At 41.0% G+C, this 27,544-nt stretch overlaps 1 protein-coding gene across 1 annotated transcript in view; it reads right to left on the reverse strand.

Annotated features, from left to right (window-relative positions):
* Positions 1-27,544, reverse strand: part of CCDC80 (coiled-coil domain containing 80) — a 223,349-nt gene that overhangs the window by 109,716 nt on the left and 86,089 nt on the right. Inside the window, exon 4 of the mRNA XM_069204179.1 lies at positions 5,605-5,741. Within this exon, the coding sequence (XP_069060280.1) occupies positions 5,605-5,741 (137 nt within the window). The remainder of the gene's footprint in view (positions 1-5,604; positions 5,742-27,544) is intronic.

Below are 27,544 nucleotides of genomic sequence, written 5' to 3' on the forward strand. Positions count from 1 at the left end.
AAATAAAACAAAACAATTTACAACATTTAGTATATGACTAAAATAACATTTCCAGCATCATCATATTGCCCATTCCAGATAAGGTTGACAAATGGCCAATTAGTCACACTTTTCATCATTATAGAAAATAAAATAAAAGACATTTCCTGTATCTTCATGTTGATTATAAATAAGTAAGTTAACGAAACCCCATTACACTGCTTATATTGCATTGCTACAACTTCATTGTAGAGTCTCAGTCTGGGCCAAGTGGCCACAATGAAAATGTCTCCATGCCGGAAAAAAACACCCTCATACCTGAAACCATTTGCTAATGAAACTAACATGGGAATGTCACAAGTTGCATCCACTATCTATGTATTAGATCTAACAAGAGCGCCTAATGGGGAAATCAAAGAGAGAGAACACGCCTGTTCATTATTGCACTATCACATTAACCCTACATGTACATGAAGTTCTTCATCCTCATTTAAACCCCCCAGTGTGTTAGTCCCAAGGAGATTAATATATTCAGATTCCCTTATTCTAAGGAGTCTCTATCGTCCCCTCCACGTATATTTTTCTTGATTTATCAATTCCAAAATATACCAAACAATTAGCATCTCGATTATGCATCTTTGACCAATGTCTTGCAACTGGGTATAAGATATCATAATTCTCATTAGCTCTGAAGTGTTCCAGAATCCTCTTTTTTACATGACCAATTGTACTGCCTACATATTGTAACCCACAGGGGCACTGTAATACATAAATACAATAATCTGAAACACAAGAAATAGCTTTATTGATCCTTCTAATCTCACCCAGAGCTGTCTTGTATGTCTTAACATTCCTGCTATTCCTACATGCCTTACACCTACCACACTTGTAAAAACCCTTCTGCTTACTGAACCATCCAATGTTCTTATTGCTGTGTCTACCTAAATAACTATGAACCAAAATGTCATGATTTTGCCCTGCGATACGTAAATTGAGGACAAGAGGCCAGAGTCTTCCCTATTATAGGATCATGTTTAACCAAATGCAAATGTTTCATCACTATTCTTCTGATTACTGGACTTGCATGATTATAAGTTGTAATTATCCTCATCTTTGGAATTACATTCTCCTTCTTCTTAATTATTTGTCAACAAAGTTTCCCTATTGGTCTTGGTTACTTTCTCACTAGCTATTTGTAGTACCTTATTTGGATACCCTCTTGCTCGCAATCTTTTCATCACCCTATTCTCCTCCTCTTTATAAGATTCTAGAGTGCCACAATTCTTTCTAACCCTGAGTAATTCACAATATGGAATATTTATTTTCAAATTAGTAGGATGATGACTGCTAGCATGCAGGATACTATTACCCGCTGTATCTTTAGGACATAGCCTCATAACCACATTATTTTGAACAAGGGAGAGTTGTGAAGCACCTTATACACGGTGATTTATCTTTATATATGTTAATTAGGGTATTGATACATGTTTTTGGACGTATGTGTATGTCCATAGATTTGTAAAAAAAAAAGTTTTGGCCAGGCCTTTTTGTTGATAAATAAATTAATATCATTAATCTGATAAAAATGAAATATGATACCAATGATTGATTTATGGTTTCATTGTATTAAATGTATTGTATGATTTTTTTCCTACTATTTGACCAGGGTGTTGAAAAGTCAGAAATCTACTCCTACATTTTTTCAGTAGATTTCCTGAGTTATGTATTCCTGTTTCGATGTTTGCCCATGGGGCAAAATTTTGTAACATGAATTTTAAACTAGGTTTAAAATCCTCAAGGAAAATCATGTAGTGCTGTGCAGTTGCATGTGTGATTTTGTATATTTTCACTCCCAGGAAATAATTTTTCCTTTTCCCTTCCTGAAAAGCCACAGTTCCTGCTTTTAACAAGAGTTGTTTTATGTGCATTTCCAGAAAAAAAGATACTCTTTTCAAAATCGTTGTTATTACTCACAAACTTAGCGCTCACTGCCTTTTGCAGTCTCACCCACATGTAATACCCCAGTCCCACCCCTACAACTATATTTACAGTGGAGTAAAATCTACCATAATGTAGAATTTCCCAATTTCAGCTATTCACTTTGTAGTTTCAAACTTCAATTAATCTTTGTCCTCTGAATCCGGGTACAGAATTTCCAAACACAAATTACTTTTTTTTTTCACCAAAATTACACTCACGTGCACAGAAAGTGTTGTGAATGGGGCCCAACACGGTAAGTATATATTTTACTATTTCCATAAATGGTTATTCAAAATATTGTTGAAATATTGTCATTATCAGCTTACCAAAACTGTCATCAAGATTGCATTAATAGTTGGTGCTAAAAAGCAAAGTAGCAAAGAATGCTGTCCCACTGTATGAGAGATTCCTGAGCAGAACCTCCAGGTTTACAGTTCCTAATTGCAATATTTGATACATCAGAAAGTGGACTCCATTGCAATTTTTGGAATTCCCCAACATGAAATGATTTGCAACCTTTTTCTGTTAAATCGTCAATCTAGATTATGTGTCCATGATAAAAGTACATTGAAGAACAGTGTACGGCCTTTGTTCTTAGTGACCCGCTGCTGGTGCTGGTTATTCTAGCCTTTCGGAGATACTGTTGCCAGCCAGAGTGGTGTTTCTGGGGGTCTGAAACAGAGGATCATTTCGAGTTAGACCCTGAGGGTCCACTCAGGAATGAGAAATAACTCTGGGAGATAGGATTTAACATGTTCAGTTCAGTGGTGTAATGAAACTTGAGCCTCCCCCTGCAAACCACATGGAGGGTGGACCCTCCTCCCCACACACTCCATCCATCAGGAGCTCGCCACCCATACACAGTGTCAGCCAGTGCGCTTTGCAGGACAGTGTGCTGCTGCGGAGGCCCCATGGACTTCGGGGGCACTTCTTCACCACTGGGGCTGCAGGGGCTGTTGTTACTCCACTGGTCCAGTTCAACTAACGTTTCTTTGTTCCTGCCTAGAATTTCGATCCCTTTGAGCAGCTGGAGTCCGTGGGGAAAACTGTCCTAGCCTGTGGTGTTTCCTCACTCGTAATCCCCATGGGTATATCAGAAATTACGAGTAACTCATAATGAAGGCCTGATTGGAAGTAGAATTTTGAATACTATTATTAATGTAATACTTTCCCAGAGAAATGTATAGTTTTTTTTTCAAGAGGCATGGTAGGAAACACAATAAAATTCAACTGATCTGAATAAAACCACCTACGATACAATGTATTCTTTTGTACACTATGTACAAAGTAGTCACCATTAACAGCATATTTTACAGTAGGGTAGAGACAGCAAGCACAATTTTCCTCGCATAAACCTAGCTGATGGTTCTTACTTGTGACCAAGGAGGAGCTGTTTGAATCATCTGCGTTCTTAGCAGCTATACTTGCTGACACATAAAACAACAATGTGCTAGAAGTCCAGTAATGCTCATCGTATTGAAACACTTCCAATGCTGACAATATTCCTCCAAACACACAAGGCAAAAACTCCTCTGGGACACTGGTGAATCACCTCCTGCCCAGGAAAGTGTAGTGTGGGAAATACCATGGGATATTTCATTGACCACTAAAATGAGGTTTCAGTGCCATTTCCAGTAACTGTCTAATCACGTGTTCCAATCTGTTTCATGGATGTGTCAGCGGGTCTGTGGCTAAACTGGGATTTTGCACTGTCATGCAAAGTCCGTTGCATCGTTTTAGTGTGGGGAATTACTAAATTTACATTTCATTTATATAAACAAAGAGTTTGTATTCGATAGCAAAAAGTGTGTATTCCCAGAAAATGTCGTGCTGATGTTTTTGGCCACAATGGTTGTATTCCATGGGTACATTTAGAGATCATATTTGAGTTTTAGTTTGCGCTGAGTTCGGTAGAAATTTGTTGATCTTTCCTTGGTGCCAGGGCGCACGTTGTTCTATGGCTCTTATTTCAGCGTGGAAATATTTATTCATCTATGTGAATAATGCTTTTTATGACATTAGCGCTGCTGTATGTACCTGTTTGTTACTCTACTGTTTGTGGCATGGGATCGTGAGATGTGTCTTACTTTTTTTTAATTTGTCCAATCTCCCTCTTTTAAGTGGGCATTCGGAGTATCTGACTGAGAGCCTACTTGCAAATGACTAGGAGTTTACTTGCAAGGGGCAGTAGGAAAATTAAAGTAATCGAAATGGAGAAGTGAATAAAAATGCTACAAATATTTTTAAAAATGACAAGCCATGTAAAATGGAATACCAAAACATGCTGAGCTGGTTGCTAAATCGCTGCATTTTTTCAATTTTGTAGGACGGTTGTGTTAAAAAAATGTATATTACTTCACGAATTTATCAAAGTGTTCTTGAGAAGGTTGAATCATTGTGTCCCAATAAAATAATTTGGATAGATCAGGTTTACTTTGCACAGCATGGTGTCCTCCGTTTGGACAAATTTTTTCCAAATCTTTTTTTGGGAAGAACACCCCAGAAGATATTCAGGCTCACTGAATTCACTTGCCCGTTTTTTAGGGTTGAGTGCGCAAACCGCTCTGTCCCTGTTATAATCTCTCTATGGGCTTGTAACCATGCCCATGTCACGCCCATCAGTTTGATAGGTTCATGGGCTTGCCTTACGTCATGCCTTTTACGGTGTTTAGCCCTCCTTGAGGGCACCGACCAACTACTGAACACACACGAGGCTCCATGTTTTCTGTATGGTTTCTGGACTACTTTTTCTCTCTATTTCGTAGGCAGCATGATCTCACTGGCAGAAGTCACACGCTTTGCATGACATCAACCCTGTTACATAGATAACTTGGATAATTTCACTTTTGACGATATGTTTCACTGTTAGCAAACTTCTATTTCCTTTTGAGTGTCGGCCTCGCGCTCATGGGATTGTTGGCTCTCTTATGTGAAACTGTTTATCTTTTCATTTTCAGTTTATGTGGCAAGAAAAGTCTGCTTAGGAGTTTACAATGCTAATAGCTCTAACTTGAGCAAACGCGAGACCCATTGCATTGCAAATGCTTGTTTCATTTTAGGATTAAAGTCCACACATTTTCAATGTTCACCGACTGTCATTGTTCAGAGCCTCCCTTAACATCTCATCAATTTCAAAGTTCACCAGCCATGATGTACTGTGACACCTGTTTAGGTGCCCTTTACCCCGTGGTACAAATACCACAATTCATGGCCCCACAACACACACCAACATCAAATAATTTAGTGTCGAGGAGGGGTACTGGTAGTTTCAGTTCTCAATAGTTTGAGTTTAAAAATTCTGTTTGTAAATACCATGCTCTGCTCTTCTTCTCTAAACACCATAATGGGCCTTTTTCTATTTTTTTGTGAGAAGTTTAGAGCATGAAATGCCTGTGAATAATTAAAAAAAAAAAAAAGAGAAAGGGAGAGGACAACAGCAACACCAACAAGTAGTTCCCCATCACCCAGCAACATTAACAATGTTACCAACCACATCAAGCATACACATAAACAGTTACCAGAAAAAGCAGCAATGTTAGAGACAGAGATGTCTATAAATGGATATGCTTTTTCGCTATCACATATTGACCTGCACTATCATTCTTCTGTAGGTCACCAGGACATTTCATGAATCAAAATGCATACCTTGACCTTCATGTCTGCATCTGTAAGAACCATAAAAAAGTCATTATATGTCGCTCCATATTCCTTCCTTAATTCATTCATTAGGTCTTGGTCCAGCAGGTCATCATCACCTATAACTTTCATTGGCTTCTCATTTTCTGTGAAAAATATACAAGTAAAAAGAACATAAATGTAAACATTGCACTCACAGAAAATACAGTGTCTGTACTTGTAAAGTGCCCTGCTGTCTACTCTTGTTGTGGTTAGCTAGTTGAGAAGGACAATAGGAGCAAGGTAAAAAAATACTAGAAGGTGAATGAAGGAGCTGTGTCATTATATGGGCTTCTGCTCTGTTTCTTATCAAAGCAAAAAGGGCATTTCATTGAGAAAGTTTATCATAAGTCCACAAACAGTCCTTAAATTATAACTGAGGTTGCTTGTGTTTGGCTAGCTCTCTTTTTCAGTGATGCAGACCTACTGCCTGATTTATAGTTTTGCAGATGGATACTCCGTACACACATGTGACAGATGTCCATTCCACCTTGTTACATGTGCTCTAGGATATAATGAACTTGTAAGAAGGCGGATGGGATATCCCTGACGTTAGCGATGGAGTGCACCTCTGACAAACTCTAAATCAGACTCAGAATTTGCATTATTAGACTTTGATCCAGAGCAAGAGAGGGTAAAGGCATAAAAGCCAGAAAGAAGAACGAAGAGAAAAGTAGGTAAACAGAAAAACGAGGAGAACAGTTTTGACAAGGAACTGCCAAGTGATATTAATAGTGGAAGCGGAGGGAGAGGAAAGAGTTATTTGGTGGAATAAAGGCGCAGCAGCCGTGCGATTTCGATACCCAGGCATTCGGAAAAGCCAGAGGCAGACTCCTTGGAGAAATGTTGAGATCATAGACTTACTTTTTTTTTAATTAAGCCCTACCCAGAAAGAATAATATAGCACCATATCCGCTTGATTTCAAATCCGAGTTCCTTAATACACCCCTTCAGGCATAGGATGCTTCCCTACCACTAAGAGCATTCACTACTTTGTACATACGTTTGCAAAATATAAATCTCTGTACCTACATATAAACGTACATACATACTGGCAGAGCACTGTGCCACTTTCCACACATAGCACTACAGTGGTGCTATGGAGATAAAAGAACAGAGGACAAAATAAAGGTATTCCTTAACTCAGCCAGATTTGTTTCTAAGTTAAAGAGCTGTCAAAACAAGAGGATCTTTTTCCTAGATGCCAAAAGAATTATATTAGAATAGACTTATTTTACCTGCACTTACTTCTAGACTTCTTGGAGACCACAGGTGTCATGTTGGCATTTACTATTGTTGCTACATGGCCGGTGTTAAAATGGCATTTAGACGCACTATCCTTGGTAACTTGCTTTTCAGAAATAATTTACAGCTATATCTCACATGCTAAAGATATTCATTTCATTGCAACCAACCTTGATCTAAAGAGAGGGTTAAGTAAAATTCTACTATTTCTTTAACTAATGGAAAAAGGAGTATGAACTAGTTCTAAAATACCACACGGGCCCAATACATACACTTTAAATAGGATTTTACAGAGTTTCCATACATCCAAAACTGACATTATGGCCTCCTGCAACAGCACTGCAGACAGGCTACCACTAAAGTGGTCATTAGAATGGCCATCGACCTCAGCCTCAGTGAAGAAAGTGTATGGTTCAATCCCGACCTGTCCTTATGTCACAAGATCTTGCCTACTGCACCAATTTCCATCTAGTTCAGTTAGAGATGTTCGCTCCACTTGTGCACATTAAGTATCAAGATGAGCTATTTAGGGATGGTAGGATGCTTCAGTGAGTTGCATGCCCACGTAATATAGTGATCTGCAGGACACAATTTTGAATGCTGGGACGGTCAACTCAGACGTCCGTCCTTCAGCGATGAGTGGATTGATTATTATAAAACAGTGCAATAATACTTGTTATTTATAGCACATACAAACAGCAGAAGTATGGTATGAAGAACAATTATTCTTATGAGCCACGTATCAGTTTCAAAACAGCTGTTGCATTTGTATTCAAATCCCTTTTAAGTAAGCCAATAAACCCCACACTTCTTTGCACTTGGTAATTATACAAAAGATAAAGCAAAGTTAGCGCTGAATATTTGTGGTGGCCAAATTTGTATTACTGTGTCTGGGCAAATGTTTTGTAGGTTGTACCATATAAAAATATTTGCTGTTGCACAAAACCTGATTGTCAGTATGGCACTCATTTCCTGTTATGAATATGTCAAAGGTGGGTCTTCTATTCACTGCTCTGAGGATTTCTTTCTAATAGGGGACTGTGACACAAGAGAAGCCGGCAACTGTACAGAAACTGACTAAATTATCTGCCACCATTTCATCATGCCAGTTAAACCCTTGATGATCGCAAATGACCTTGACAAATGATGTGTCAGCCTTTGATCCTGATAGAATGACAGAAAGTGGGCAAAAAACTACAGTGAGTAGAATCAGTGACCTACATACCATCAGAGGCTGTGCGGCAAATATTATTTATTTTGCCTGGAATAGTGGAATGTGACAAAACTGCATGCCTATGGTGGGTCCCAGTGACTCAGGAGATGGAACATCTGAACATGGGACTCAAATAGTATGAGATTACAACAGGAAATAAAGGAGCTGTGGGTGATGTGCTATCACCAAACTCTTGAGAGGTGTGATTGCTTGTTTGCAGTCTCGTTCATAAAAGGGAACCAGGGCCAGTGGGTTAGGGGCAATCGACTGTTTATGGATCATAGTCCTCAATTACCTGCCCATCAACATTTATGAGTCCACAATAAGTAGAGCAATATTGCAATACTGTGTTGCTCCTGCATTCTACCAGTTTTAAGCCTGCAATAGGCTGTGAAATGTGTGCATAGATTTCATCATCACAATCCTTTTGGGTGAAAGGTCGATTTACCTAAGTGCCAGTGGTAAATGAACCAGCATCAAGTGTACCATGCATCTTTGATGACATCCTAGAACTGATCCCTTGTTAAATTTATCCAGTCAATATTCTCCTTTTCCCCTAATTTGTGAGGTGGAGAAAAAGGAGTGAAAATCACAAAGGAAATGGGGATCGTGGAGGCTTTTATACTTTATTTAACTACCCTGAATTGCATCCAATGATATTGTTACCGTTTTACATTGGAGATTAAAGCCTATTCGTAACAGGTTACAGAGTCTACCATGAACGTTGATTCCCCAAAATGCCAGGGGTAGTGTAAGTGACCTCACACATCAAGGATATCACAGGAAGTGAAACCATATGACCTTTGACCATGAATCCTATGGAATGATGCCACAAGACCTTAATCCTGATGTTGTAATATTGACATCACTGAAATCTAGTTTATACCTCAAACTGCTTTAATTTGATAACACCCCTGACTAAAGATCCTTTAGACTTAAGTATACAGTTAGCATTTGCTGGTTTAAGTAGCAGGGTTCCGTGCTTGTTATTAATCACAATCACCATCAACATTTGTAAGCTATACATTTTAAAATAAACACAACCTCATTAAAGCCTCTCAATTGGCTGACATGGGGTGTCAAAGGTCATGTGTGTAATTTCATGCGATGTCATGGAGGGTGAAATGTCATATGATGTCACTCCAGCTTCACTTGTAAACTAAGCTGAGAGAAATTGCCTCATACAAGTTCACACCCTAAACTCATCCTATCTGAATTTAGATTACATGTGGCATAAAGTACCTCAGCCATACAATATAAGGATATTGCAAGTCACTGGGGAGTTCTGTGTCCATGACGAGGAATGAAGCACAGGTCTGATTTCTTTTATAAGGTCATGAAACTCCAAGGTGACTTGCAAGATCCTTATAATGTACATCAGTTGGTACTTTATTCCCTCTAGTATATGGTCACATTATCACCCTTCCCACAAACCACTCAAATGGTTGGTGTTGTTCTTTCATATGAAGGTGATAGGATGTTTCCTGACATGTAGAATAAAAGCCGACTCTATAGTGCATAATTTAACACATCAAAAAGCAGTTAGATACTTGTTGTAAAAACATATTAGAATCAGGTTTATACAAGTCAGATAAAAAAACTCTCTAGCTCAGAATGTGTAGAAAGATGCAGAGAGATTCTATCTTTCCTACAATTACCTGAAGTCTACAAAAATACACATGTAAATATCTCCTTTCTGCTGATTAGTGTTCTTCCACAAACTAGAAGAGAAGGACAAGCTATATTTCCTTTTGATTGTTCAAACTGCAGCTTTAATTATGTCTCATCTGTGACCTGCCTTTCACCTGGGCTGCTCACTTGGGCAGGAGGGATTATGAGTCTGTAATAAGTTTTTACAGTTGAACAGCTAGCCATTTCTTTGTACAGATGATTGGAGTTAAAAGGAAATTAGATAAGTGCTTTTATAGAAGGATTGAAAGCTTCCATGTTTTATAAATTCATAAAGATAATATTGACTATATTTAGCACATCATATTGAAAAAAAAACCTTAAAACGTAACACAATGAAGTCTTATAAACAAAAAAATAATAATCTCACATTCATAATTTTCCAAGAATATAGCTTCTTAATAACTACTGAAAGGAATTTAAAAAAAACTAATTTCCTTCTTTTTGAATAGGTAATGTTTATTATGTGTGAAAAATGTTGCACTGTAGCTTGGGATTCCAAGACCCTTAATCATAGAATCAGGATTTGTTGAAATTTATGACTGAAAATGTACTTACTGCTGGGAAACTCTGCAAGTATGGTAGATTGTAACAGTGTTTTAAGTGCAAGACGTTTGGAAAAACATGAATGTTCTGAGGAGAGGGCAGGAAAAGTTGTAGTGAGGAGGTAACCTTTAGGAGGTTGATGGGTACTAACATAATTGTAACTTTTCAGGTGTTCACAAACCTTCCCAAAGTTTTCTACAAGTCCATTTTCACATGTTTCCCAAAGGCCCTCAGACTTTCTGGAAGAATAGGATAAATGATATATCCATATGAAGAAATATGTTCCATGTGGAGAAACAGAGATAAATAAGCAAGTGCCCATTCCCACCAAATTAACTCTAGATGTCTGGCTACGGAAAAGCCTTGGTACTCAGTATAGATTAGCCAGTACTCAGTGTACAGTAGTAGGAGCATGAAAAGAAATCTAATACTTGCATGGACTTGCATGCAGACTCCTAGTGACGTGTGACAACTCCCTTAAATGCTTAGATTTAAACTTTTTTCTGATTCATGTGTGAATCAAGTCCTTATAGTCTAGATCAACAAAAGGTAATGTTTATGAATCAGTAGTAACGTGGCTGGAAGTAAGTCATGAAGTATATGACTCTTCTCCAGCTGATGTTTCATCGACAATAACTGAGAAATATTGAAGGAACTGTTTGTAACCTTTGGGAAATGAACTTCAAGATACATGTGGTAGAAATCCCCCGTAGTAGAAAATGTCTGGTCTGTCTTTTAAGCAAATTTGAAAAAAGACAATCACAGCAAAATAAATGTCACTCCATATAGTTTTGGCAATTATTAACACACTATTCACCTCAATACGAATGGCCACTTAGTTCTGATAGGGCGGGTAACACTAATTGAAATTATGAGATACCCAGGAACATTGCCAAAATCCCAGGGTGAAACTCTAGGCAGCAATCGGACTTGGAATTACCAATGCTCCTATTAAGATATTATTTCTCAGGGGAACATATTAATTCCACCAGTAATCCCTTTTAATTCTGACCTCTCAGAGTTACTGGTGTCCCTGAGAGTGGTAGCTCCCCGTAAATCAAATTTAACAGGACTAATACCAGCAACTAGAAATGAGAACCTTACTGTGCACATTTTGTAATCATATCTCACTCAGAAAGTCATCATCATACTCTATCCTTTGCTCGTAAAATAGTCAAAATGAACTGAAGGGAGAAGAAGACTACAAAGAGACTGTGCTGTGAAAGGGAGAGCAGATCGGCAAATGCTGTAGAAAATGTGTGAAGTATACATCAAGTTTTTGCATTGTTTGTTTCTCTTTGCGTAGATACAAAATGGAAAATCTGAACACCTATGCTTATGCGAACCGGGCACCATAGGCTGTAATAAATTTTCATTAAACCACCAAGGGCAACCGGGGCATGGGAGAGAAATTAACAAAATTGCCTCCAGTCCAATTTTGAGGGTTACATATGACCGGGCATGTTTTATATGTCTCAAGGCAAATATGGGATTTGGTGCAACAACTGAAAAAACTATAATTATATATATTTAGAGTTTGCTAAAAAGAAAAACTAAGGCCCTCATTCCGACATGGGCGGGCGGCGGGCGCCGCCTGCCAAGCGGAAACCGCCATTTGGTCGCTCTGCGGTCAAAAGACCGCAGAGGCCATTCTGGCTTTCCCGCTGGGCCGGCGGGCGCCCGCCAAAGGAGCGCCCGCCGGCCCAGCGGGAAAGGCCCTGCAACAATGAAGCCGGCTCCGAATGGAGCCGGCGGAGTTGCAGGGGTGCAACGGGTGCAGTTGCACCCGTCGCGATTTTCACTGTCTGCAATGCAGACAGTGAAAATCTTTATGGGGCCCTGTTAAGGGGCCCCTGCACTGCCCATGCACTGCCCATGCACGGCCCCTGCACTGCACTGCCAGTGGCATGGGCAGTGCAGGGGCCCCACGACACCCGTTCCCGCCATCCTGTTCCTGGCGGTAAAAAACGCCAGGAACAGGATGGCGGGAAGGGGGTCGGAATCTCCATGGCGGCGCTGCTTGCAGCGCCGCCATGGAGATTCAGCCCAAGCAGGGGAAATCCGGCGGGAAACCGCCGGATTCCCTTTTCTGACTGCGGCTTTAACGCCGCGGTCAGAATGGGCATTGAAGCACCGCCAGCCTGTTGGCGGTGCTTCCGTGGGCGCCGGCCCTGGCGGTCTTGGACCGCCAGGGTCGGAATGACCCCCTAAATTTCTTATAAGACATGAGACAGCATTATCAGATGTGTATGTTAAATTAAACTGCAATATGTAAGTTTTACTTAGCTCACAGAAGAATAATGTAGGGAGATTTGTTAGTGGGAAACAATAGGAAAAGAAGTTAAGGAGAACCAATACATGCTACTATTGACCTAAGTATCTTTCATTTATACCATGTGTTCCAAGCATTCCATGTGTGCCACCAAAGGTTGTGATTTTTATGCTTTACTTGCAATTTTGTTAGCATACTCTCTTTGACTAATATTTTGGACAAATCACTAACCTTGCTCTAAATTTATAAACTAGTTATTTTCCCCATAATTTAAGCATTAGATTTTTGGCTATAACCAATACCCACATTATCAATTTCTGCAGTAGAGCACAAAGGGAGGTGGCACTGGCTCATAAAATGTAGTTTGTTTTGCATTCTCTCATAAAACCCACGGCCCAGCTGCAGTTTATAACATGTGACCCTCACAATCAGAATGACACAATTAAAAACATGTTTCCAGTAGAGAAGTGTTTGATTAGAGTTCCAAATTATCCATCTCAGTGATCCACGAGCAGAATCACTCTTAAAAAATGTTCACAGTTTTTTAGATTGCTTGTTCAATTTTAAAGTCCTAAATATGGTTTGCTGATGAATTTAGAACTCGTCTACTGAAGTTTTTATTTTTACTTCCATAGTCCTAACCCGTAAAGGGGTGATGAGTTTAACATCTGCCCTGCCCTCATTCAGAATTTCCTCCCCTTCTTTTCCTCTTGAGAAGCTAAAAGTAGTGTTGCACATCAGTGTTAATTTAGCTTTCACTTTTTTGTATTATTCGTAAATATTCTTAATCTTGGCCTGTTTCACAAAATACAGCTGGAAACTCAGATGTGTCTTCACATTCACTAATGCATAACTTGTAAATGTCTAATGTTTTATTAATTTCATAAAGATTTCCAGGGCTAGTCATGGGATTCTGCAACTTTTACAGATTCTTAGAAGTGCTCACATACATATTTATAAAAATGCAAATTCGAAAGATGTACATTTCAATAAGTCAAAATGTGTGTCAAAGTGAATTTGTACCTTGTTTATTTCTCCACATGGGCAAATATTTTCCATTTAAATATTCCTTACTTTAGAATCCCTTTTATGATGGGTTCCCTCCCACCCCCACCTTGAAAGTGCATTAACTCCTGCCCTTGGCAGAAGGAAATGTATAAAACATCCCAGGGGGGAAATCTACTTGTAAATGCTTGTAGTGTTGCAAATTTCACAAGAGGCTCGACAATGTAAATGCCCATAAACTGATCACAAGCAAATTCCAGACGAATGGCAGAATTTACTTATGAGTAAAACTATTTGCAAAGCAAAACAAACAAAAAAACCAACTTAAGGTATTTGAGTTTTTTCATTGAACCTGACAATTTTCGTACTTAGGCAGTCAAAACGTTTGAGGGCATCTGAAGTGATCACAAAGAGTATGTATTTTATTATTAGGGATTCTAGCTTTTGGGAGTTCAATGAGTGCTATAGAGTGAAAAGGAGCACATCTTGCCACATGCAGGTTACAGATGCCCGAGTGAGCATTTTAGACCAGAGAAATTTACAACAGCACAGACTTACAGGGAAAACTTAAGATCTTGACTTACAACACAATAGTTTGGCCTATCTATGCAGAACTCAGTGAGGATGGTTATACGGGTGGAAGGATGAGAACACTAGATCTGAATGGCGCAAGTTTACAAAACTGCCCAATGGACAGGAAGCAAACTGTATGCAAGACATTTCAGAATCAACTGTGTTTGCAGTTTTCGTGGGTCTTCACAAACATACCCCGTCCTGGAAACAAACATAAAATTACTTCAAAATGTTTGGAATAAATGTGTTTCCAGTGTGTTTGAAGGGTTTGATAGGAATGGAAACAATCCAAAATGCAAGAGGTTCTAGAGCAAGGGGGGTTCCCCAGTGGAAAGATGCAGAGATTTACTGAACTTATGCCTCTGGAATGTCCATTCGGTAAACCATCCTTGTGAGTAAGAGTTTTATGAGAAGGAGAACTCATGGAATCCTCTATCGTATGTATATTTCCATGGCTCCAATGTGGAGATTTATGTCAAGTCCGTGAAAGTTGAACATCTTGACAGACTGTAGGAGGAAACCATTGAAGCACTGATGTCTGACTTTTATAGCGCGTCTTTGTGAGTCAGCCATATGGTGACTGTTCTGAAAACACAAATTCCTGTCTTAATGTTTCCCCTTTCTTAATGGGCGGTTTTCCCAAAGGGGAATGTCATAGTATATTTGATCATCAGCCTTCTTTGCATTGGCAGTGTTTTTCTCTATGTGCAGCCATGTAAACTGTGCATGGCTGACAACATGGTGCAGGTAGAAGTGTTGATATGTGCTAATATGTGACTAGTTCTTAATACTAGTCACAAACAAGCTTCCTGAGGTCAGTCCTGCTCTACCTGACGGGGAAACAAGGTATGATTGATGCCTGATGGAATAGCCTGAAACCTCAACATTTAGATCTACCTTTTTCCATTTGCTTATAAAAGCATAATGGTGAAAATAAATCCTTCCTAGTGTCTTCTTAGAATTGAATTACTTTTACAAGCAACAGGTAACACCATAGGGCTACAAAAACTCAGTGTGAGGTTTAGTAACTTGATTTTCCACCAAAATATGATGTCATTTTTATATTGGTGCCTAAACATGTCTGTGCATTTAATAGATTCCTTATTGCCTTTCATTAATATGTGGCACAACAGGTTAAATAGAACACAAGTTAAAATACCCCTCGTCGCTACACAACCGGTCAGGTTTATTTCTGATGATTTCAAGACACTCTTTGTGAAGATATAAACTTAGGGCCTGATTACGAGTCTGGCAGTCTGAGGACCACCAGACTCGTGGTGACAGTAGGACCGCTGCAAATGTGGAGTTCTGACTGCCCCATTACAACCCTGGCGGAAGGTCACACCAGGGGACCGCCCGATGTGGTGACGGCAGTCGGAGTTGTAACCAGCGAGGGCGGCGCTGAACTCAGCACCACTTGGCTGATTACAACCCCATTTTCAGCCAGCCTTTTCATGGAGGTGACCCCACCATGACAGTGCGCATTCCTAGGGTGCTGGAGTGCTATGGTATTGGACCCAGGCCTCCATAAAGGAGACAAGACCAAAATTTGCAGTACTTTTATACCCGGTCAGCCCGGCAGGAATGTGTATTACATTGTTCCCGCCAGTCAGCCTGGCGGGAACATTGTGATACGCTGAGGGGGCAGAGGCACTAGCATGGTGGTGGCGTCCTCCCCGCGGCTTTGGCAGTCACATGGTGGGGCCTCCAAAGTTGTAATCAGGCCCTTACTGCTTTATGACATGTAGTGGAAAACACAATTCTTATGTATTCCTTGGATACTAGATTGGCAGACACCATGATGGGGCCTACCCATTCAGTCAAAATCTGTTAATCCCCTCACCATTCACTTGAATCAACACAAACAAAATATATGGCTTTGATTTAATAATACAGTAATGTTGTAATATTAAGTATTAGAATTCGTATTTTTCTCAAGAGTCCTGTAGAGCAATGGTCTCAAAACTTTTTATTGCCGCGCCCCTCCAGTTGAAAAATAAAAATCATTGGGCCCCCCTCAGAATTTTTCACAATGATTTTATAAAGATGACAATGTTTAAATATGTCTAACCCTATTTAAACATTGCAGTTAAGTACTGTTACCATTTTAAAAATGCAATAACATGCTCCTGCTTAAAACAAAGGCCTGTTATCTGTATAATGCTTCTTTTGGCCAGAGTCTTGACCTGCAGTTTCATAATAAACATTGCTACAATTCGGCAATTGTAATCTTTTTATTCACTTGGAAAAACTATCAGTAATTCCAGACAGAACTTCTGCTTAATGTCAGACGCCGTTATTACCCAACTGAATCAAACTAATTTTCCCGACTGTCGCAAAAGAAAGGCACAATCATGCCTGCTTGGATTTCGACGTGTTTGCTGCTGGTCAGCAGCAGCTGCTTAGACTACCCATTACAATGGTTCTCATTTTAGTCACTTTAGAAATACGAAAGGCAGTGTAAACACTGCTCAAAAGTGTGCCGTAGTCAGGGTTGATATTTCCAATATGAGTTATACGCATTTTATCCACTTCAAAGAAATGAAAGTTTGATTCATCTGTGCCCTGATTGATGCCTGTGAGCTACAAGGTGCACGCAAGTCTATTCAGCAGGGGAATACACCCACCACATATTTTCAAAACACGAATAATACATTTAAATTTCTGTCAACTCCAATTGCTTAAAAAAATCCTAAACAACTTTTCATTTTTTAATGTGTTTTGTTTTATATATATTTTAAGACCTTTCACCAAGGAATCGCACCTTTCCAAAATCTGCAGATAATGCAAGTACTAGGCAATGAGGTGTTCAACCAAATAAGGCCCCTCTTAGAGGCTTTGTTTATTAAGACGTCTTAGCTGAGAATGAGACTGGTCAAGTGTACTTGATTAGAGCTATTTTGTTTCATACCTGCACGAAACTGACAGAAGGAAAACACCCGCCTAGTGGGGGTCAGATTATTAACAGGAAATGGTGCTTCATCCATGAATGTGGAAACCTCAAGCGCTCTCAAGGATGTTTCAAACTATCCAAATTATAAACCTTACAGTTGCCGAACCATTCCAGACTCATGAGAAATGTCCTGGAATAAAGTTTCATGTAAACAAGTGTGGATTCTCCTTACCCCTTCAGTACTGTATCCTCACGATTTAAACCAATTCAGATATAACAAGTGACACAAGCGAGGGCGTTTACAAGTTGAGCAAGTAGGGTGGGTTTAAATGGTAGTAAGGGTTTAGATGAGCAGGAGGTTGGGGTACACGAGTGAGTGACTAAGGAAACTTGCAAAGACCAAAACTGAGGAGCTAAGCAGCTTTATGCTCGAGAGAGAGAGAGAGAGAGGGAAACAGAAGTAGGGGTGCTTGAGGCTGGGTAGCTGATTCAAATGATTGTTCTTCTTCAGGTCTAGAATGCACTAAATTCATAACTATAGGAGTCTGCACCTTAAACCTCCTTTCTGCCTGTTTTTACCTTAATAAAGAGTTTTGGGGTGACTTTGGCTCTATGCTATAACCGTGAAGGGTTTTTATTAAAGTAGGCACATGATCTCTATTTTGGCAGCATCCCACAGTTAATCTGAATGCCATATTTTTGGTGGCAGGAAAGCGGAATGGCCAAACTTGATCATAAAATGTATTAAAATAATCTAGTCTTGAACAAGCAGCGGTTCATGCTATCACCTAGCAGATAAAGGGGGCCCCTTTTTCAGTCAAAATAGTTGATTAACAACAGTCTTTTTTAATTGTGTTATTTATTCGAGTTTATACACCCCATGCTGAGCCACGCAGGGCAACTCACAATGCTTAATTTGTAAATGAATAAATGCTGGGATTCAACTTCTTGTTCAGAAGTTTGCGGGCAATGCTTCCATATGTTGGGGTACTGAATACCACAGCTCACTAGTTCTAATTAAAGACCATGACTGTTCATCTACCGCCATACAGTCCCTGTCCCTTTAGATAACTCTTGCAGTTTTTTTATCCCTGCTTTCTTCCTTTGTTCATCTTTCTCTTACTCCTTCATTCATACTTAATGCCATTTTCTCTGTCTTTCTGAATCAAAGTCTGTTGATTAAAAATAAATCCTGATCCCCAAAAATGAGAGCTGGTGGTCCTCATCTGCAACTACCGTGAGCATTTCACACAGGGTAGGGAGAGCAAATCTTATAGACCCTGGCTACAGAGGATGTACAAGGCTAGTTATACACATCACGGAATCTATCTCTAAATAGGTAACATGTGAGCTGAGAGGACCAGCTGACTGCTTGGAGCTGGGAGGTAGAACTTTAGCTGTTTAGGGGCAGGTAGAAAAGATTTATTGGCTTATTTCGTAAGTGCTCAAATGAGGGGTGCATTCTCAGATTAAGATGGGGAGGTTTTTGCTGCATAATCTGACTGTTTCTGGAAAAGGACTGTCCCAGTGTCTTTTCTGTGTGCAGCTTTTAGTTCCATAGTTAAAATATGATGGTGCACCAGATACAGAAGAAATCATCCAATGTTGCCAGCTTCTCTCCTAGGGAGCAGGCACCTTAGTGTTTACAATTTTAAAATGATACAGAGCCTGTGAATTGGTTGGGTTGGCAAGGGAAGGCAGTAGAGGGAAGGGAAGATTTTATGTTAGATGGACTCTGATCAGGTAGACCACTCATGAAAGTTCGTCTCCCAATGAGCCAGGGCGGCGTTTATGAGGCCAATGAGAGTCTGTTTCTACAATCAATGAAGAACAGGGTGGGAAGGTTGTTGACTTGCAGATAAGGCACTACCTTTAGGGTGAGAGACTCTTCCACAATCAGGCTGTTTGGGACTTCTTTCCCACATGTTTCCTGGTAGATATCTTCAAGTCTATATGAAGCCCTGAGATAGTTGGTAAGAAAAGAGTGGCATATGCATTCTATACTATTCAGATTCTATTCACGGAATTTGAAGACACAGCACATGCCATGAAGGTCTGAGGAGCCAACAAAACTGTAACAAAGAGGGGAAAACAGTGATAGGGGGATAAAGAAAAGAGAATTTAGATTGGTTAAGGCCAAGCCTTTAATGCTTTCCTGATCTTTAAATATTTAGGTTGTTTGCACAGATTTTTACGTGTCTTATTCTGAAGGCCAGTTGCTTGATCACTCACCCTCCTGTCCAAATTCTCTTTGTTTGATGAAGTACCAAGCACGTAGATGTATCAGAGCGCAGCTATCGTTTAAGACATTAGACTGAATTTGCAGGAAAAGAAAACAAGGTAAGTTTGCTAGATGGATTCATGACCCATACATAAAGGGTTGTGCCGAGTGTCCTATGCGTTCCTGAACTGGGAGCCATTCCTGGCAGCTATAACCGGGCAATGCGATCCCTCTTCTTTAGATCAACAAAGCCAGATAAATAAGTTTACCAGAGGACAAGTCACACCAAAATGCAAACATAAAATCCTGCCCTTTTTTTCTAGAATCCGTTGTAATTTTGTAATTTACTCAAGTTAGTTTCCTAGATTGGATTACATTCTGCAAGTATCAAAATGCATTTGGCCATAAAAAAATAAAATAAAACAGAAAACCCCAGGAGTTGAGTATTAGCTCCATATTGAAATGGAGTAATTCCTCAGCCTTACAGAAAACAGTGTGAAATCTTGAACCGTAAATCTCAGAAACACAATAGTTCCACTTAGGTTTATTGAAATCTCTTTGGCGCTCTGCGTTAGTCACTTATTGCTTAGTTTTTGAACCTTGAAAAACCCCTTTAATTTATGGAATATGGCGTAGAGATTTCCAATCCAAATTCTACAGTTGTTTTATTTTGCATTTGTCTTTATGAGGGGCGTTTGTTGGGCTGTCTTCATTCTCAAGAGTTTCACAGACATCCCACACATGTGACATCAACGTGTGTAGAAATGTGCCCTTTATGTTTAGAGAGAGGGTGTCACTGTCAGAGGTCACTCTAGCAGGAAGCAGCACATGTTGTAAATAGTAACATTCATTTGTAAAGCGGCCTTCCGGGTTAACTGAGCCATTGTCCTCATTTGTCCTACTGGGACTTGCACACTACGAATCCTGAGAGTGCACAACTGTCAAGCAGAGTAAGTGAGGGGCCCGAGAGAATTCCAAGGACGTTGTAAGTTTGTTTTGTTACCCTAAAATGTGATTTGCGTAGAAATTCGAGACAGTTCATTCCCACAAGCTGCACAGCAGACTTCAAGACTGCTGTTTTTCCCCATCTATTTGTACCATAAATATCAAAGGCACCTTCTTTACGCCAGATGTGGAAATCGCAGGTCATTCAACGTGAAAGTTCTAAAAAGGGAGGAGAGGGTTTTTATGATTGTTTGGAAGAGCCCAGGTTTGGTCTTCGAATGATTTTATTGGCACATCTGTGCCTTTAGCTCAGTTTCTTATTCAAATACATAGGAAACTGCCCGATTCAAGACGCTGCACCGACATTTCAGAGCACATTTAAGAGCACCTGGTGGCACTTTAGTGCCACCTTAGCGTGATTTTTTTAATGCTAATGTGGCCTTTTCCCTGCGCCATATTTACAAAGTGGCACAATGCATGTATTGTGCAACTTTGTAACCCTTTGCGCCTCATTATGTATGTGCCATGCATAATGTATGCAAAGGGGGTGTTCCAGCGCAAGGAGGCCTGCAAAACTGGCGCAATGAAATCTACAAGATTTAATTGCACCATTTTTGGTGTCATTTGTAACGCCTGCTGAAAGCAAACATTAAGCGGACGCACCCATTGTAATCAATGGACCTCCTTGCACTTTGCTTCACCAACGTCAAAGTGCCACACTAGTGTCAAAAATGTTGGTTATTGTTCTTAATACCTCAATGGTGCACCACATCAAAATATGTCACACACATGGTGGCGTTAGGGGGGCGCTAGAAATGTAGTGCTGCATTGGATGAAGCGCCACTTTTCTTAAATTCCGCCCTTCATGACCACCTCCATCTTGCATCTTTCTTGCACTCATTCATATAGAAATGCTGGCTTACTCAAGAAATTCCTGAGTAAGTCTGGAGTACTCATGGCTTATTCCAGGCTTACTTCTTGAATTCAGGTACACTACAACTGCGGGTAATAGAAAAATCTTAGTTAATTAAGCTCTCAGTCTTCAGTTTAGGGTTTACTCTAAGGTGCGCACTCTGAGATTGTGGAAACTCCTTTTCCCCTTTAGAAACAACCCTGCAGAATAGTGCTGGACACTACAAACCAGTAATTAAGTATTTCATTAGTAAGCGTTGTAAGATCGAGTGCATCAGATCTTACAAAGAAAAGTAACACGTTTGAGACTTATCTTCACACTGAGTGCCTTACTAATTTAACTGCTGCTTTAAGAATACATTTAAACATGCAATGAAACAAAACATTTTCATGAGAAAGAATGAATCATACCCTCCAATTACATTTAAATATGTAACAATTATGTTCATGCTGTGGACAAAAGTCCTTTCTCATCCCATTGGGGACATTAATAGTACCCTGGCAAATAATTTACCTCATTAATAGCTGTCTAAGGGTGACTAAAGCAATTAACAATTGCAAGAGATCCAAATAAATTCCACAAATTACCATATGTTGCTCCATGTGTGCCACATTTTACCCAAAACATGCTAAGTTAAAACAAAATGTTTTTTTTTCGTCAATTCAGAAAATTATGCAGCAGCCGGTGTACTGTGTGGGTGGCAAATCCAGAATTACATAACAAAGGCAGTTGGCACACAGGCGGTCATTCTGACCCTGGCGGTTGCCGCCCGCCAGGCGGGAACCGCCATTTGGCCGCTACGCAGTCAAAAGACCGCTGCCGGCATTCCAACCTTCCCGCTGGGCCGGCCGGCGCTACCCATGGTAGCGCCGGACGGCCCAGCGGGAAGGAGGCCTGCAACACAGAAGCCGGCTCCGAATGGAGCCGGCGGTGTTGCGGGCGTGCGACGGGTGCAGTTGCACCCGTCGCGCTTTTTACTGTCTGCTACGCAGACAGTGAAAAGCTTCATGGGGCCCTGTTAGGGGGCCCCTGAACTGCCCATGCCAGTGGCATGTGCAGTGCAGGGTCCCCCAGGGGCCCCAAGACACCCGTTCCCGCCAGCCTCTTCCTGGCGGTGACAACCACCAGAAACAGGCTGGCGGGAAGGGGGTCAGAATCCCCATGGCAGCGCTGCTTGCAGCGCTGCCCTGGCGGATTCGCCCAGCCGGGGGAAAACCGGCGGGAAACCGCCGGTCCCGGTTTTCTGACGGTCAGAATGGACATGGAAGCACCGCCAGCCTGTTGGCGGTGCTTCCGTCATTCGCGACCGCCAGGGTCAGAATGACCCCCACAGTCCTGTACTTGCACTGTCCGTGATTATAATCAACCGACTCTATCACATGTGCTAATCCAATCATTGCTCATGGGCTAAAAAACACAAGCTAATGGTATTTACCCAGTGGGGAAATGCATGGACAAGTAGCCCATGAAAGCCTGAAGCTTTAGATCATGACCAGGGGAGCGCGCTCCCGTCGGCCACAGTGGCTAATTTGTCAATAAAAACGTGCAGGTGCTCAAACCTTTCCTCTGAAACTCGCGGCTGCTGCAATTAAATGTGGGAGATGAGAATACGGAGGCAGTGTAATTCTAAAGCCACCTCGAGCCTTTTTTAATCCATTTACAGCCACTCCCTACCCCTTAAACTCACTCTTGCAGCTTTATGCTTTTGCCCTTTGTGACCCTTGTCCGTCTTTCTCTTGCTCTTTATTTCCCATTAGTGTCTTTTGCTCGCAGTAAATGCTCAATGCAAAAATAAAAGTGCCGGCCTCCCAAAAATAAGGGCACAGGCAACCACCAGCTCAAATTAAGCACTGGTCGTCCGCCGAGTGTGCCACATAAGCCAGGGATGATCGTGTCTGGTCTTCCTTACCTTCTGTCAAAACGTTTCGCTGAAATATTTACTTTTCTCAGTTAACATTCCCAATCATCGCACACACTAGCCCCCCTGTTTCGCAGGGCTCTGTGGAACCGGCCTGGGATTTCTGAAAATGTCATTACTGGAGCTGTGATTTTGGTCGTTTTTGAGCTCTGCAAAACACTATGACTTTGTTGCTACGTTATAATACGTGTATGTATTTATTCTGTGGAACTGAAATACTCCCTGAACTTCCTGGCTACGTTTTTATCGACCCTGCTTGAATGCATTTTTAAGTGCTTAACATGATCACAAATATAATCCAGTGCACTTTCAATTCACATATAATTGGTGTGTAGTTAGTTTATTTTCAGATTGCTTATAAATTCTTTAGCATGCTGTACTACACAAACGTATAATTTATTATTCATGTACATTAAATATGTTATGTAACTGCTCCTCCGAAGGCATTACAAATATGGGAAAACATTCAATTCGGTTCTATTCTGAACTCTTTCGTGCCATATCTGGAATATTAAACTATCAGCATTGGGACCCTTCCTCCTCAAAATTGCATTATTGGCTCCAGAGGGGTATGTGAAAACACGTGACCTTCTATAATGGTAAATTAAAGATTTCGATTGTTTATAAAATGTAAAAGCGAATAGCTATCATAACTGGCCAATTCTAACAAATAGTTAAGAAAAACAATATCATACTTTTCAAAAATATTTTCCCGGACACATGCGTTCATTTTAACAGTCCCTCCAAGAGGTGAGGCTTTAATAATCCCATATCTCTTCTTCACTTAATTTGAATAAACTATTCACTGACTCCTAACTGCTTTAACTCCTGCCAACTATTGTTAAATTCAAATGACCTGTAGCAAAGCATTAGCATCGACACCTAGTGTTGCAGATACAGCTCTTCCATACAGCAGATATGGTATGTCTTCCCTGTTTTCTAATAGTTTACCTTCTCAATTCCATTTCTGACACAGCAGCTTACACTTGTAGTAATGAACACATACAAAGTACAATGGCATACCAACTGAGGTCAAATTACAGGCATGTGCACTGTAAAAATGGAAGGTGAACCAGCAATGGTAGAACATGCTGCTGCTGCTGCACACTTATACAAGACCCGTAGAGAAAATAGACTGTAGTTAAAAAAATTTTTTTAAAAAGCATTGGCAAAGCCAATAGGTCGCAACTCTAAAAGGGCGAGCTATATAGTCTATGCCAATATCAGCTAATATCAGCTGAAGCCTTTTCAAAACCTACAACATCTTTTCTGGTTGCCTCCCTGTTCCAGCACATCTTTAATGGTTTTCTTCCCAGTCCTAGCACATATTTAATGTTTGTCTCCAAGTTATTGCACATCTTTAATGGTTGCCCCCCAGTCCTAGGGTGTCTTTAATGGTTGCCTCCCCAGTTCTTGCACATTTTCTAATGGTTGTCTCCCCAGTACTAGGACATCTTTAATGGCTGCCTCCCCAATCCTAGGGCATCTTTAATGGTTACATCCCAAGGCCTAGCACTTCTTTAGCGGTTGCCTCCCAAGTTCTAGCACCTCTTTGATGGTTGCCTCCCGAGTTCTAGCAAATCTTACGTGGTTGCCTCCTCAGTGGTAGCAAATCTTTAATGGTTTCTTGTGAACAAACGATCCAGCCTAAAACACTCTTTATTGCATAGAGTGCATCTAACACTGATCTTTTCTTTTTAGGATCTTTCTTTGAGCGGAGTGCGCTCTTGAAAATCTTCTGTTCATATGATAAGCACCTACTGAAAGTCTGCAAAAAGTAAATACACCTAAAGAAACTTAAAGAGCTAAAAAATATATTCCCATTTTGTTCCAAAACAAGTACAAGAATTGGCTTTGTGTCCTACCATTTTAATTCTTCATGTCTGCTGTAACAAATTCTTTGACGTTGTCTCAGTTATTGTCAAGTAACTCACTGGATAGACAAACAATGAACAAAAAGCTTGAGCCCACTACCCCCCCCCCCTTACTCGTCTGTATAATCTGCTTCATTTAATTAAATTATATCTTTACTCAAAAAAACGATCATTGTGTGAAATCAATAGTAGATAGGGCCTGTAAAAAAATATAAAAGTTCCAACTATCTCCCACTTCTGTCATCATTTAAGGAGTGGATAACTAGTATGCGGCTGTTGCAATCTATTTCGATAATTTGGGATTTAGAGATTGTGTCTTTGAACATAGAGTGGGTTACTAAGTCCAACGTGCTTTGAAGCATCTACTGTAAAGCTCTGCGTCTATCCCTTAATGCGCAGACACTAACAGGTTTTGTAGCTTCCTAAAACAAGCTGAACGCACTGAATCAAAAAATGTGTACCACTGTGTACTTCATCGATAAAATACAATTGATTCATGACACTTTACTGCACCTTACTTTAGACAAGGGTGTTTTCACAAGGGGAAAGGTAGTTGGCATAAACAGAAAAACTATGTGTGAAATACTGAAATACATTTTGTTTATTTGTTTTTGTTTTGGATGGCGATTTAGAAGCTGAGTACACTCAATATCGAAAATGCAGATATAAAAGAAAGTCAGTGCAGAGGCGCGTGTGATCCGTGAGACTGTGAAAGACACAGGGGGTACCCGCTTGAGGTCTTTTTGAGAGGCAGTCAAGGCCATGTGTCCTTTTGGCATAGCATCTCTTTGTCATGAGAAGCAGGCTGAGATCAAGCGCCTTGCACAACAGATAGAGGAACCGGTAGTTATGTGCTCATTTGGGTCGAAGAGATAGAAGTAGGTTGTGAACTCCTGTATGAGAAATAGACACCTCTGTATTCCTTCGACAGGCAGCAGTGGCATTACCAACATAATCATGTGAGACCAAAGATCCAACAGATCTGTATGACGCTCAGTGGTGGCATCTATAGTAGTTCCGGGGGAAAAGCTCTGTTCTGCTTTGAAGAACGCATGCAGCAGCAGTTGTGTGCTTATTTGACAGGCAGAAAGTTTTCCTGTGAGTGGTAAAGGTAGCACGAGTTCTGCAGCCCTGGGAGGCAGAGGGGATCCATGTTTGTGCCCTTTTTGAGGTGCAGAGGTGGCAGTTGCATACCCACAAGAGTTAGAGATGCTGTCGGCCAGTGGCAGCCTGCAGGTAATAAATATGGTGGGGCGCGATGGAGCCAAACCACCATATCTGCGGCTTCCTCCGGCGTTCACTGACCAGGAATACAAGGACTTCCTTCCTGTTCAGTGTAATGGGCTTCCAACCAATCCTGGAGCTGCTCTCATGCTGCTTGCAGCTCCAGGATTGGTGGGAGCAGGCTAACCGGGTGCTCATTTTGAAACTGGGAGCCTATGCAAGCAATCCCCTGGCTGTTTCACAGCCCGGGGATTGCTGAGTCTGCAGTGCGCATGTCAGGCTGGCCGTAGCGAGACAGCTGGCCAACCTGACATGCACACTGTAAGGGGGAGCAGTTATCCTGCAATTGCAGGATGCAGCCCGACACCTTGCCCTCATGCTCGCGCTGTACATAGCGCGAGCATGAGGGCAAAATAAAATGCGCCATTTTATTTATTTGTTTGCCCGCTGCACTTGCAGCAGGTAGGGTGATGCTCCATCACTCTTTAGAAAGAACCCCCCCTGCTCTCGGCCCTTAAAAGCTTGGACAGCAGTTATGTGTTGCTGCAAAAGACAGGGATATCAGTGTGCGTCCTTGTAAGAGGCAGAAGTGGAAGTCAGATGTCCTGTGAGAAATAGAGGAGGGAGCTGATCTGTTTCCCTCTCATTCCCTCAACCTCCATGCTCCATTCACCGGTGGGCTATAAGCTATCCTCACCTGCCACTTCTGTGTATTCCTTAGTTGCTGCTTCAAGACAAAAAGATAGTCTGAGCCACTTTTATGGGATGAAAGAAGCATACTCTGGGACAAACGAAGAAAAATCAGGGGGATCGAGGAAGGAGACTCATGCAACCCTGTGCAGTGTTGAATGTAAAATAAACAAGCACTGGAAAAGCCAATAGGCCTCACCTATGCAAGAGCAATTGGTTTTGCCAATGCATTTGAGCAATTTTGTACACCTGCTTGGCTGCTGTTCAGCATGGCTAAAAGTTAGTGGCGTAGACAAGAGTGACGTGGAATGTCATAGAGTGGAATGGCGAAGAGCAAAGTAGAGTGTTGTAGAGTGGAGTGCCAAAGGGTGTTGAGTATTGAGTTGCATACCGTGGAGTCACATAGAGTGGCATACACTGGAGTGGCATAGGGTAGAGCGGACTGGTGTAGACTGCATTGGCATTGAGTGGTGCAGAGTGCAGTGGCACAGAGTGGAGTGGCGAAGAATAGAGTGGAGCAAAGTAGAGTGGTGCAGAGTTGAGTGGCACAGAGTGGTGTAGAGTGCAGTGGCGTAGAGTGCAGTCACATAGACTGTAGTGGCATAGAATGAAGTTGCATAGAATGGTGCAGAGTGGTGTGGCACAGAGTTGAGTGATGCAGAGGGCAGTGGTGCAAAGTAGAGTTGAGT

This window comes from Pleurodeles waltl, chromosome 8 (genome assembly GCF_031143425.1).
Source record: "Pleurodeles waltl isolate 20211129_DDA chromosome 8, aPleWal1.hap1.20221129, whole genome shotgun sequence".
NCBI lineage: Eukaryota > Metazoa > Chordata > Amphibia > Caudata > Salamandridae > Pleurodeles > Pleurodeles waltl.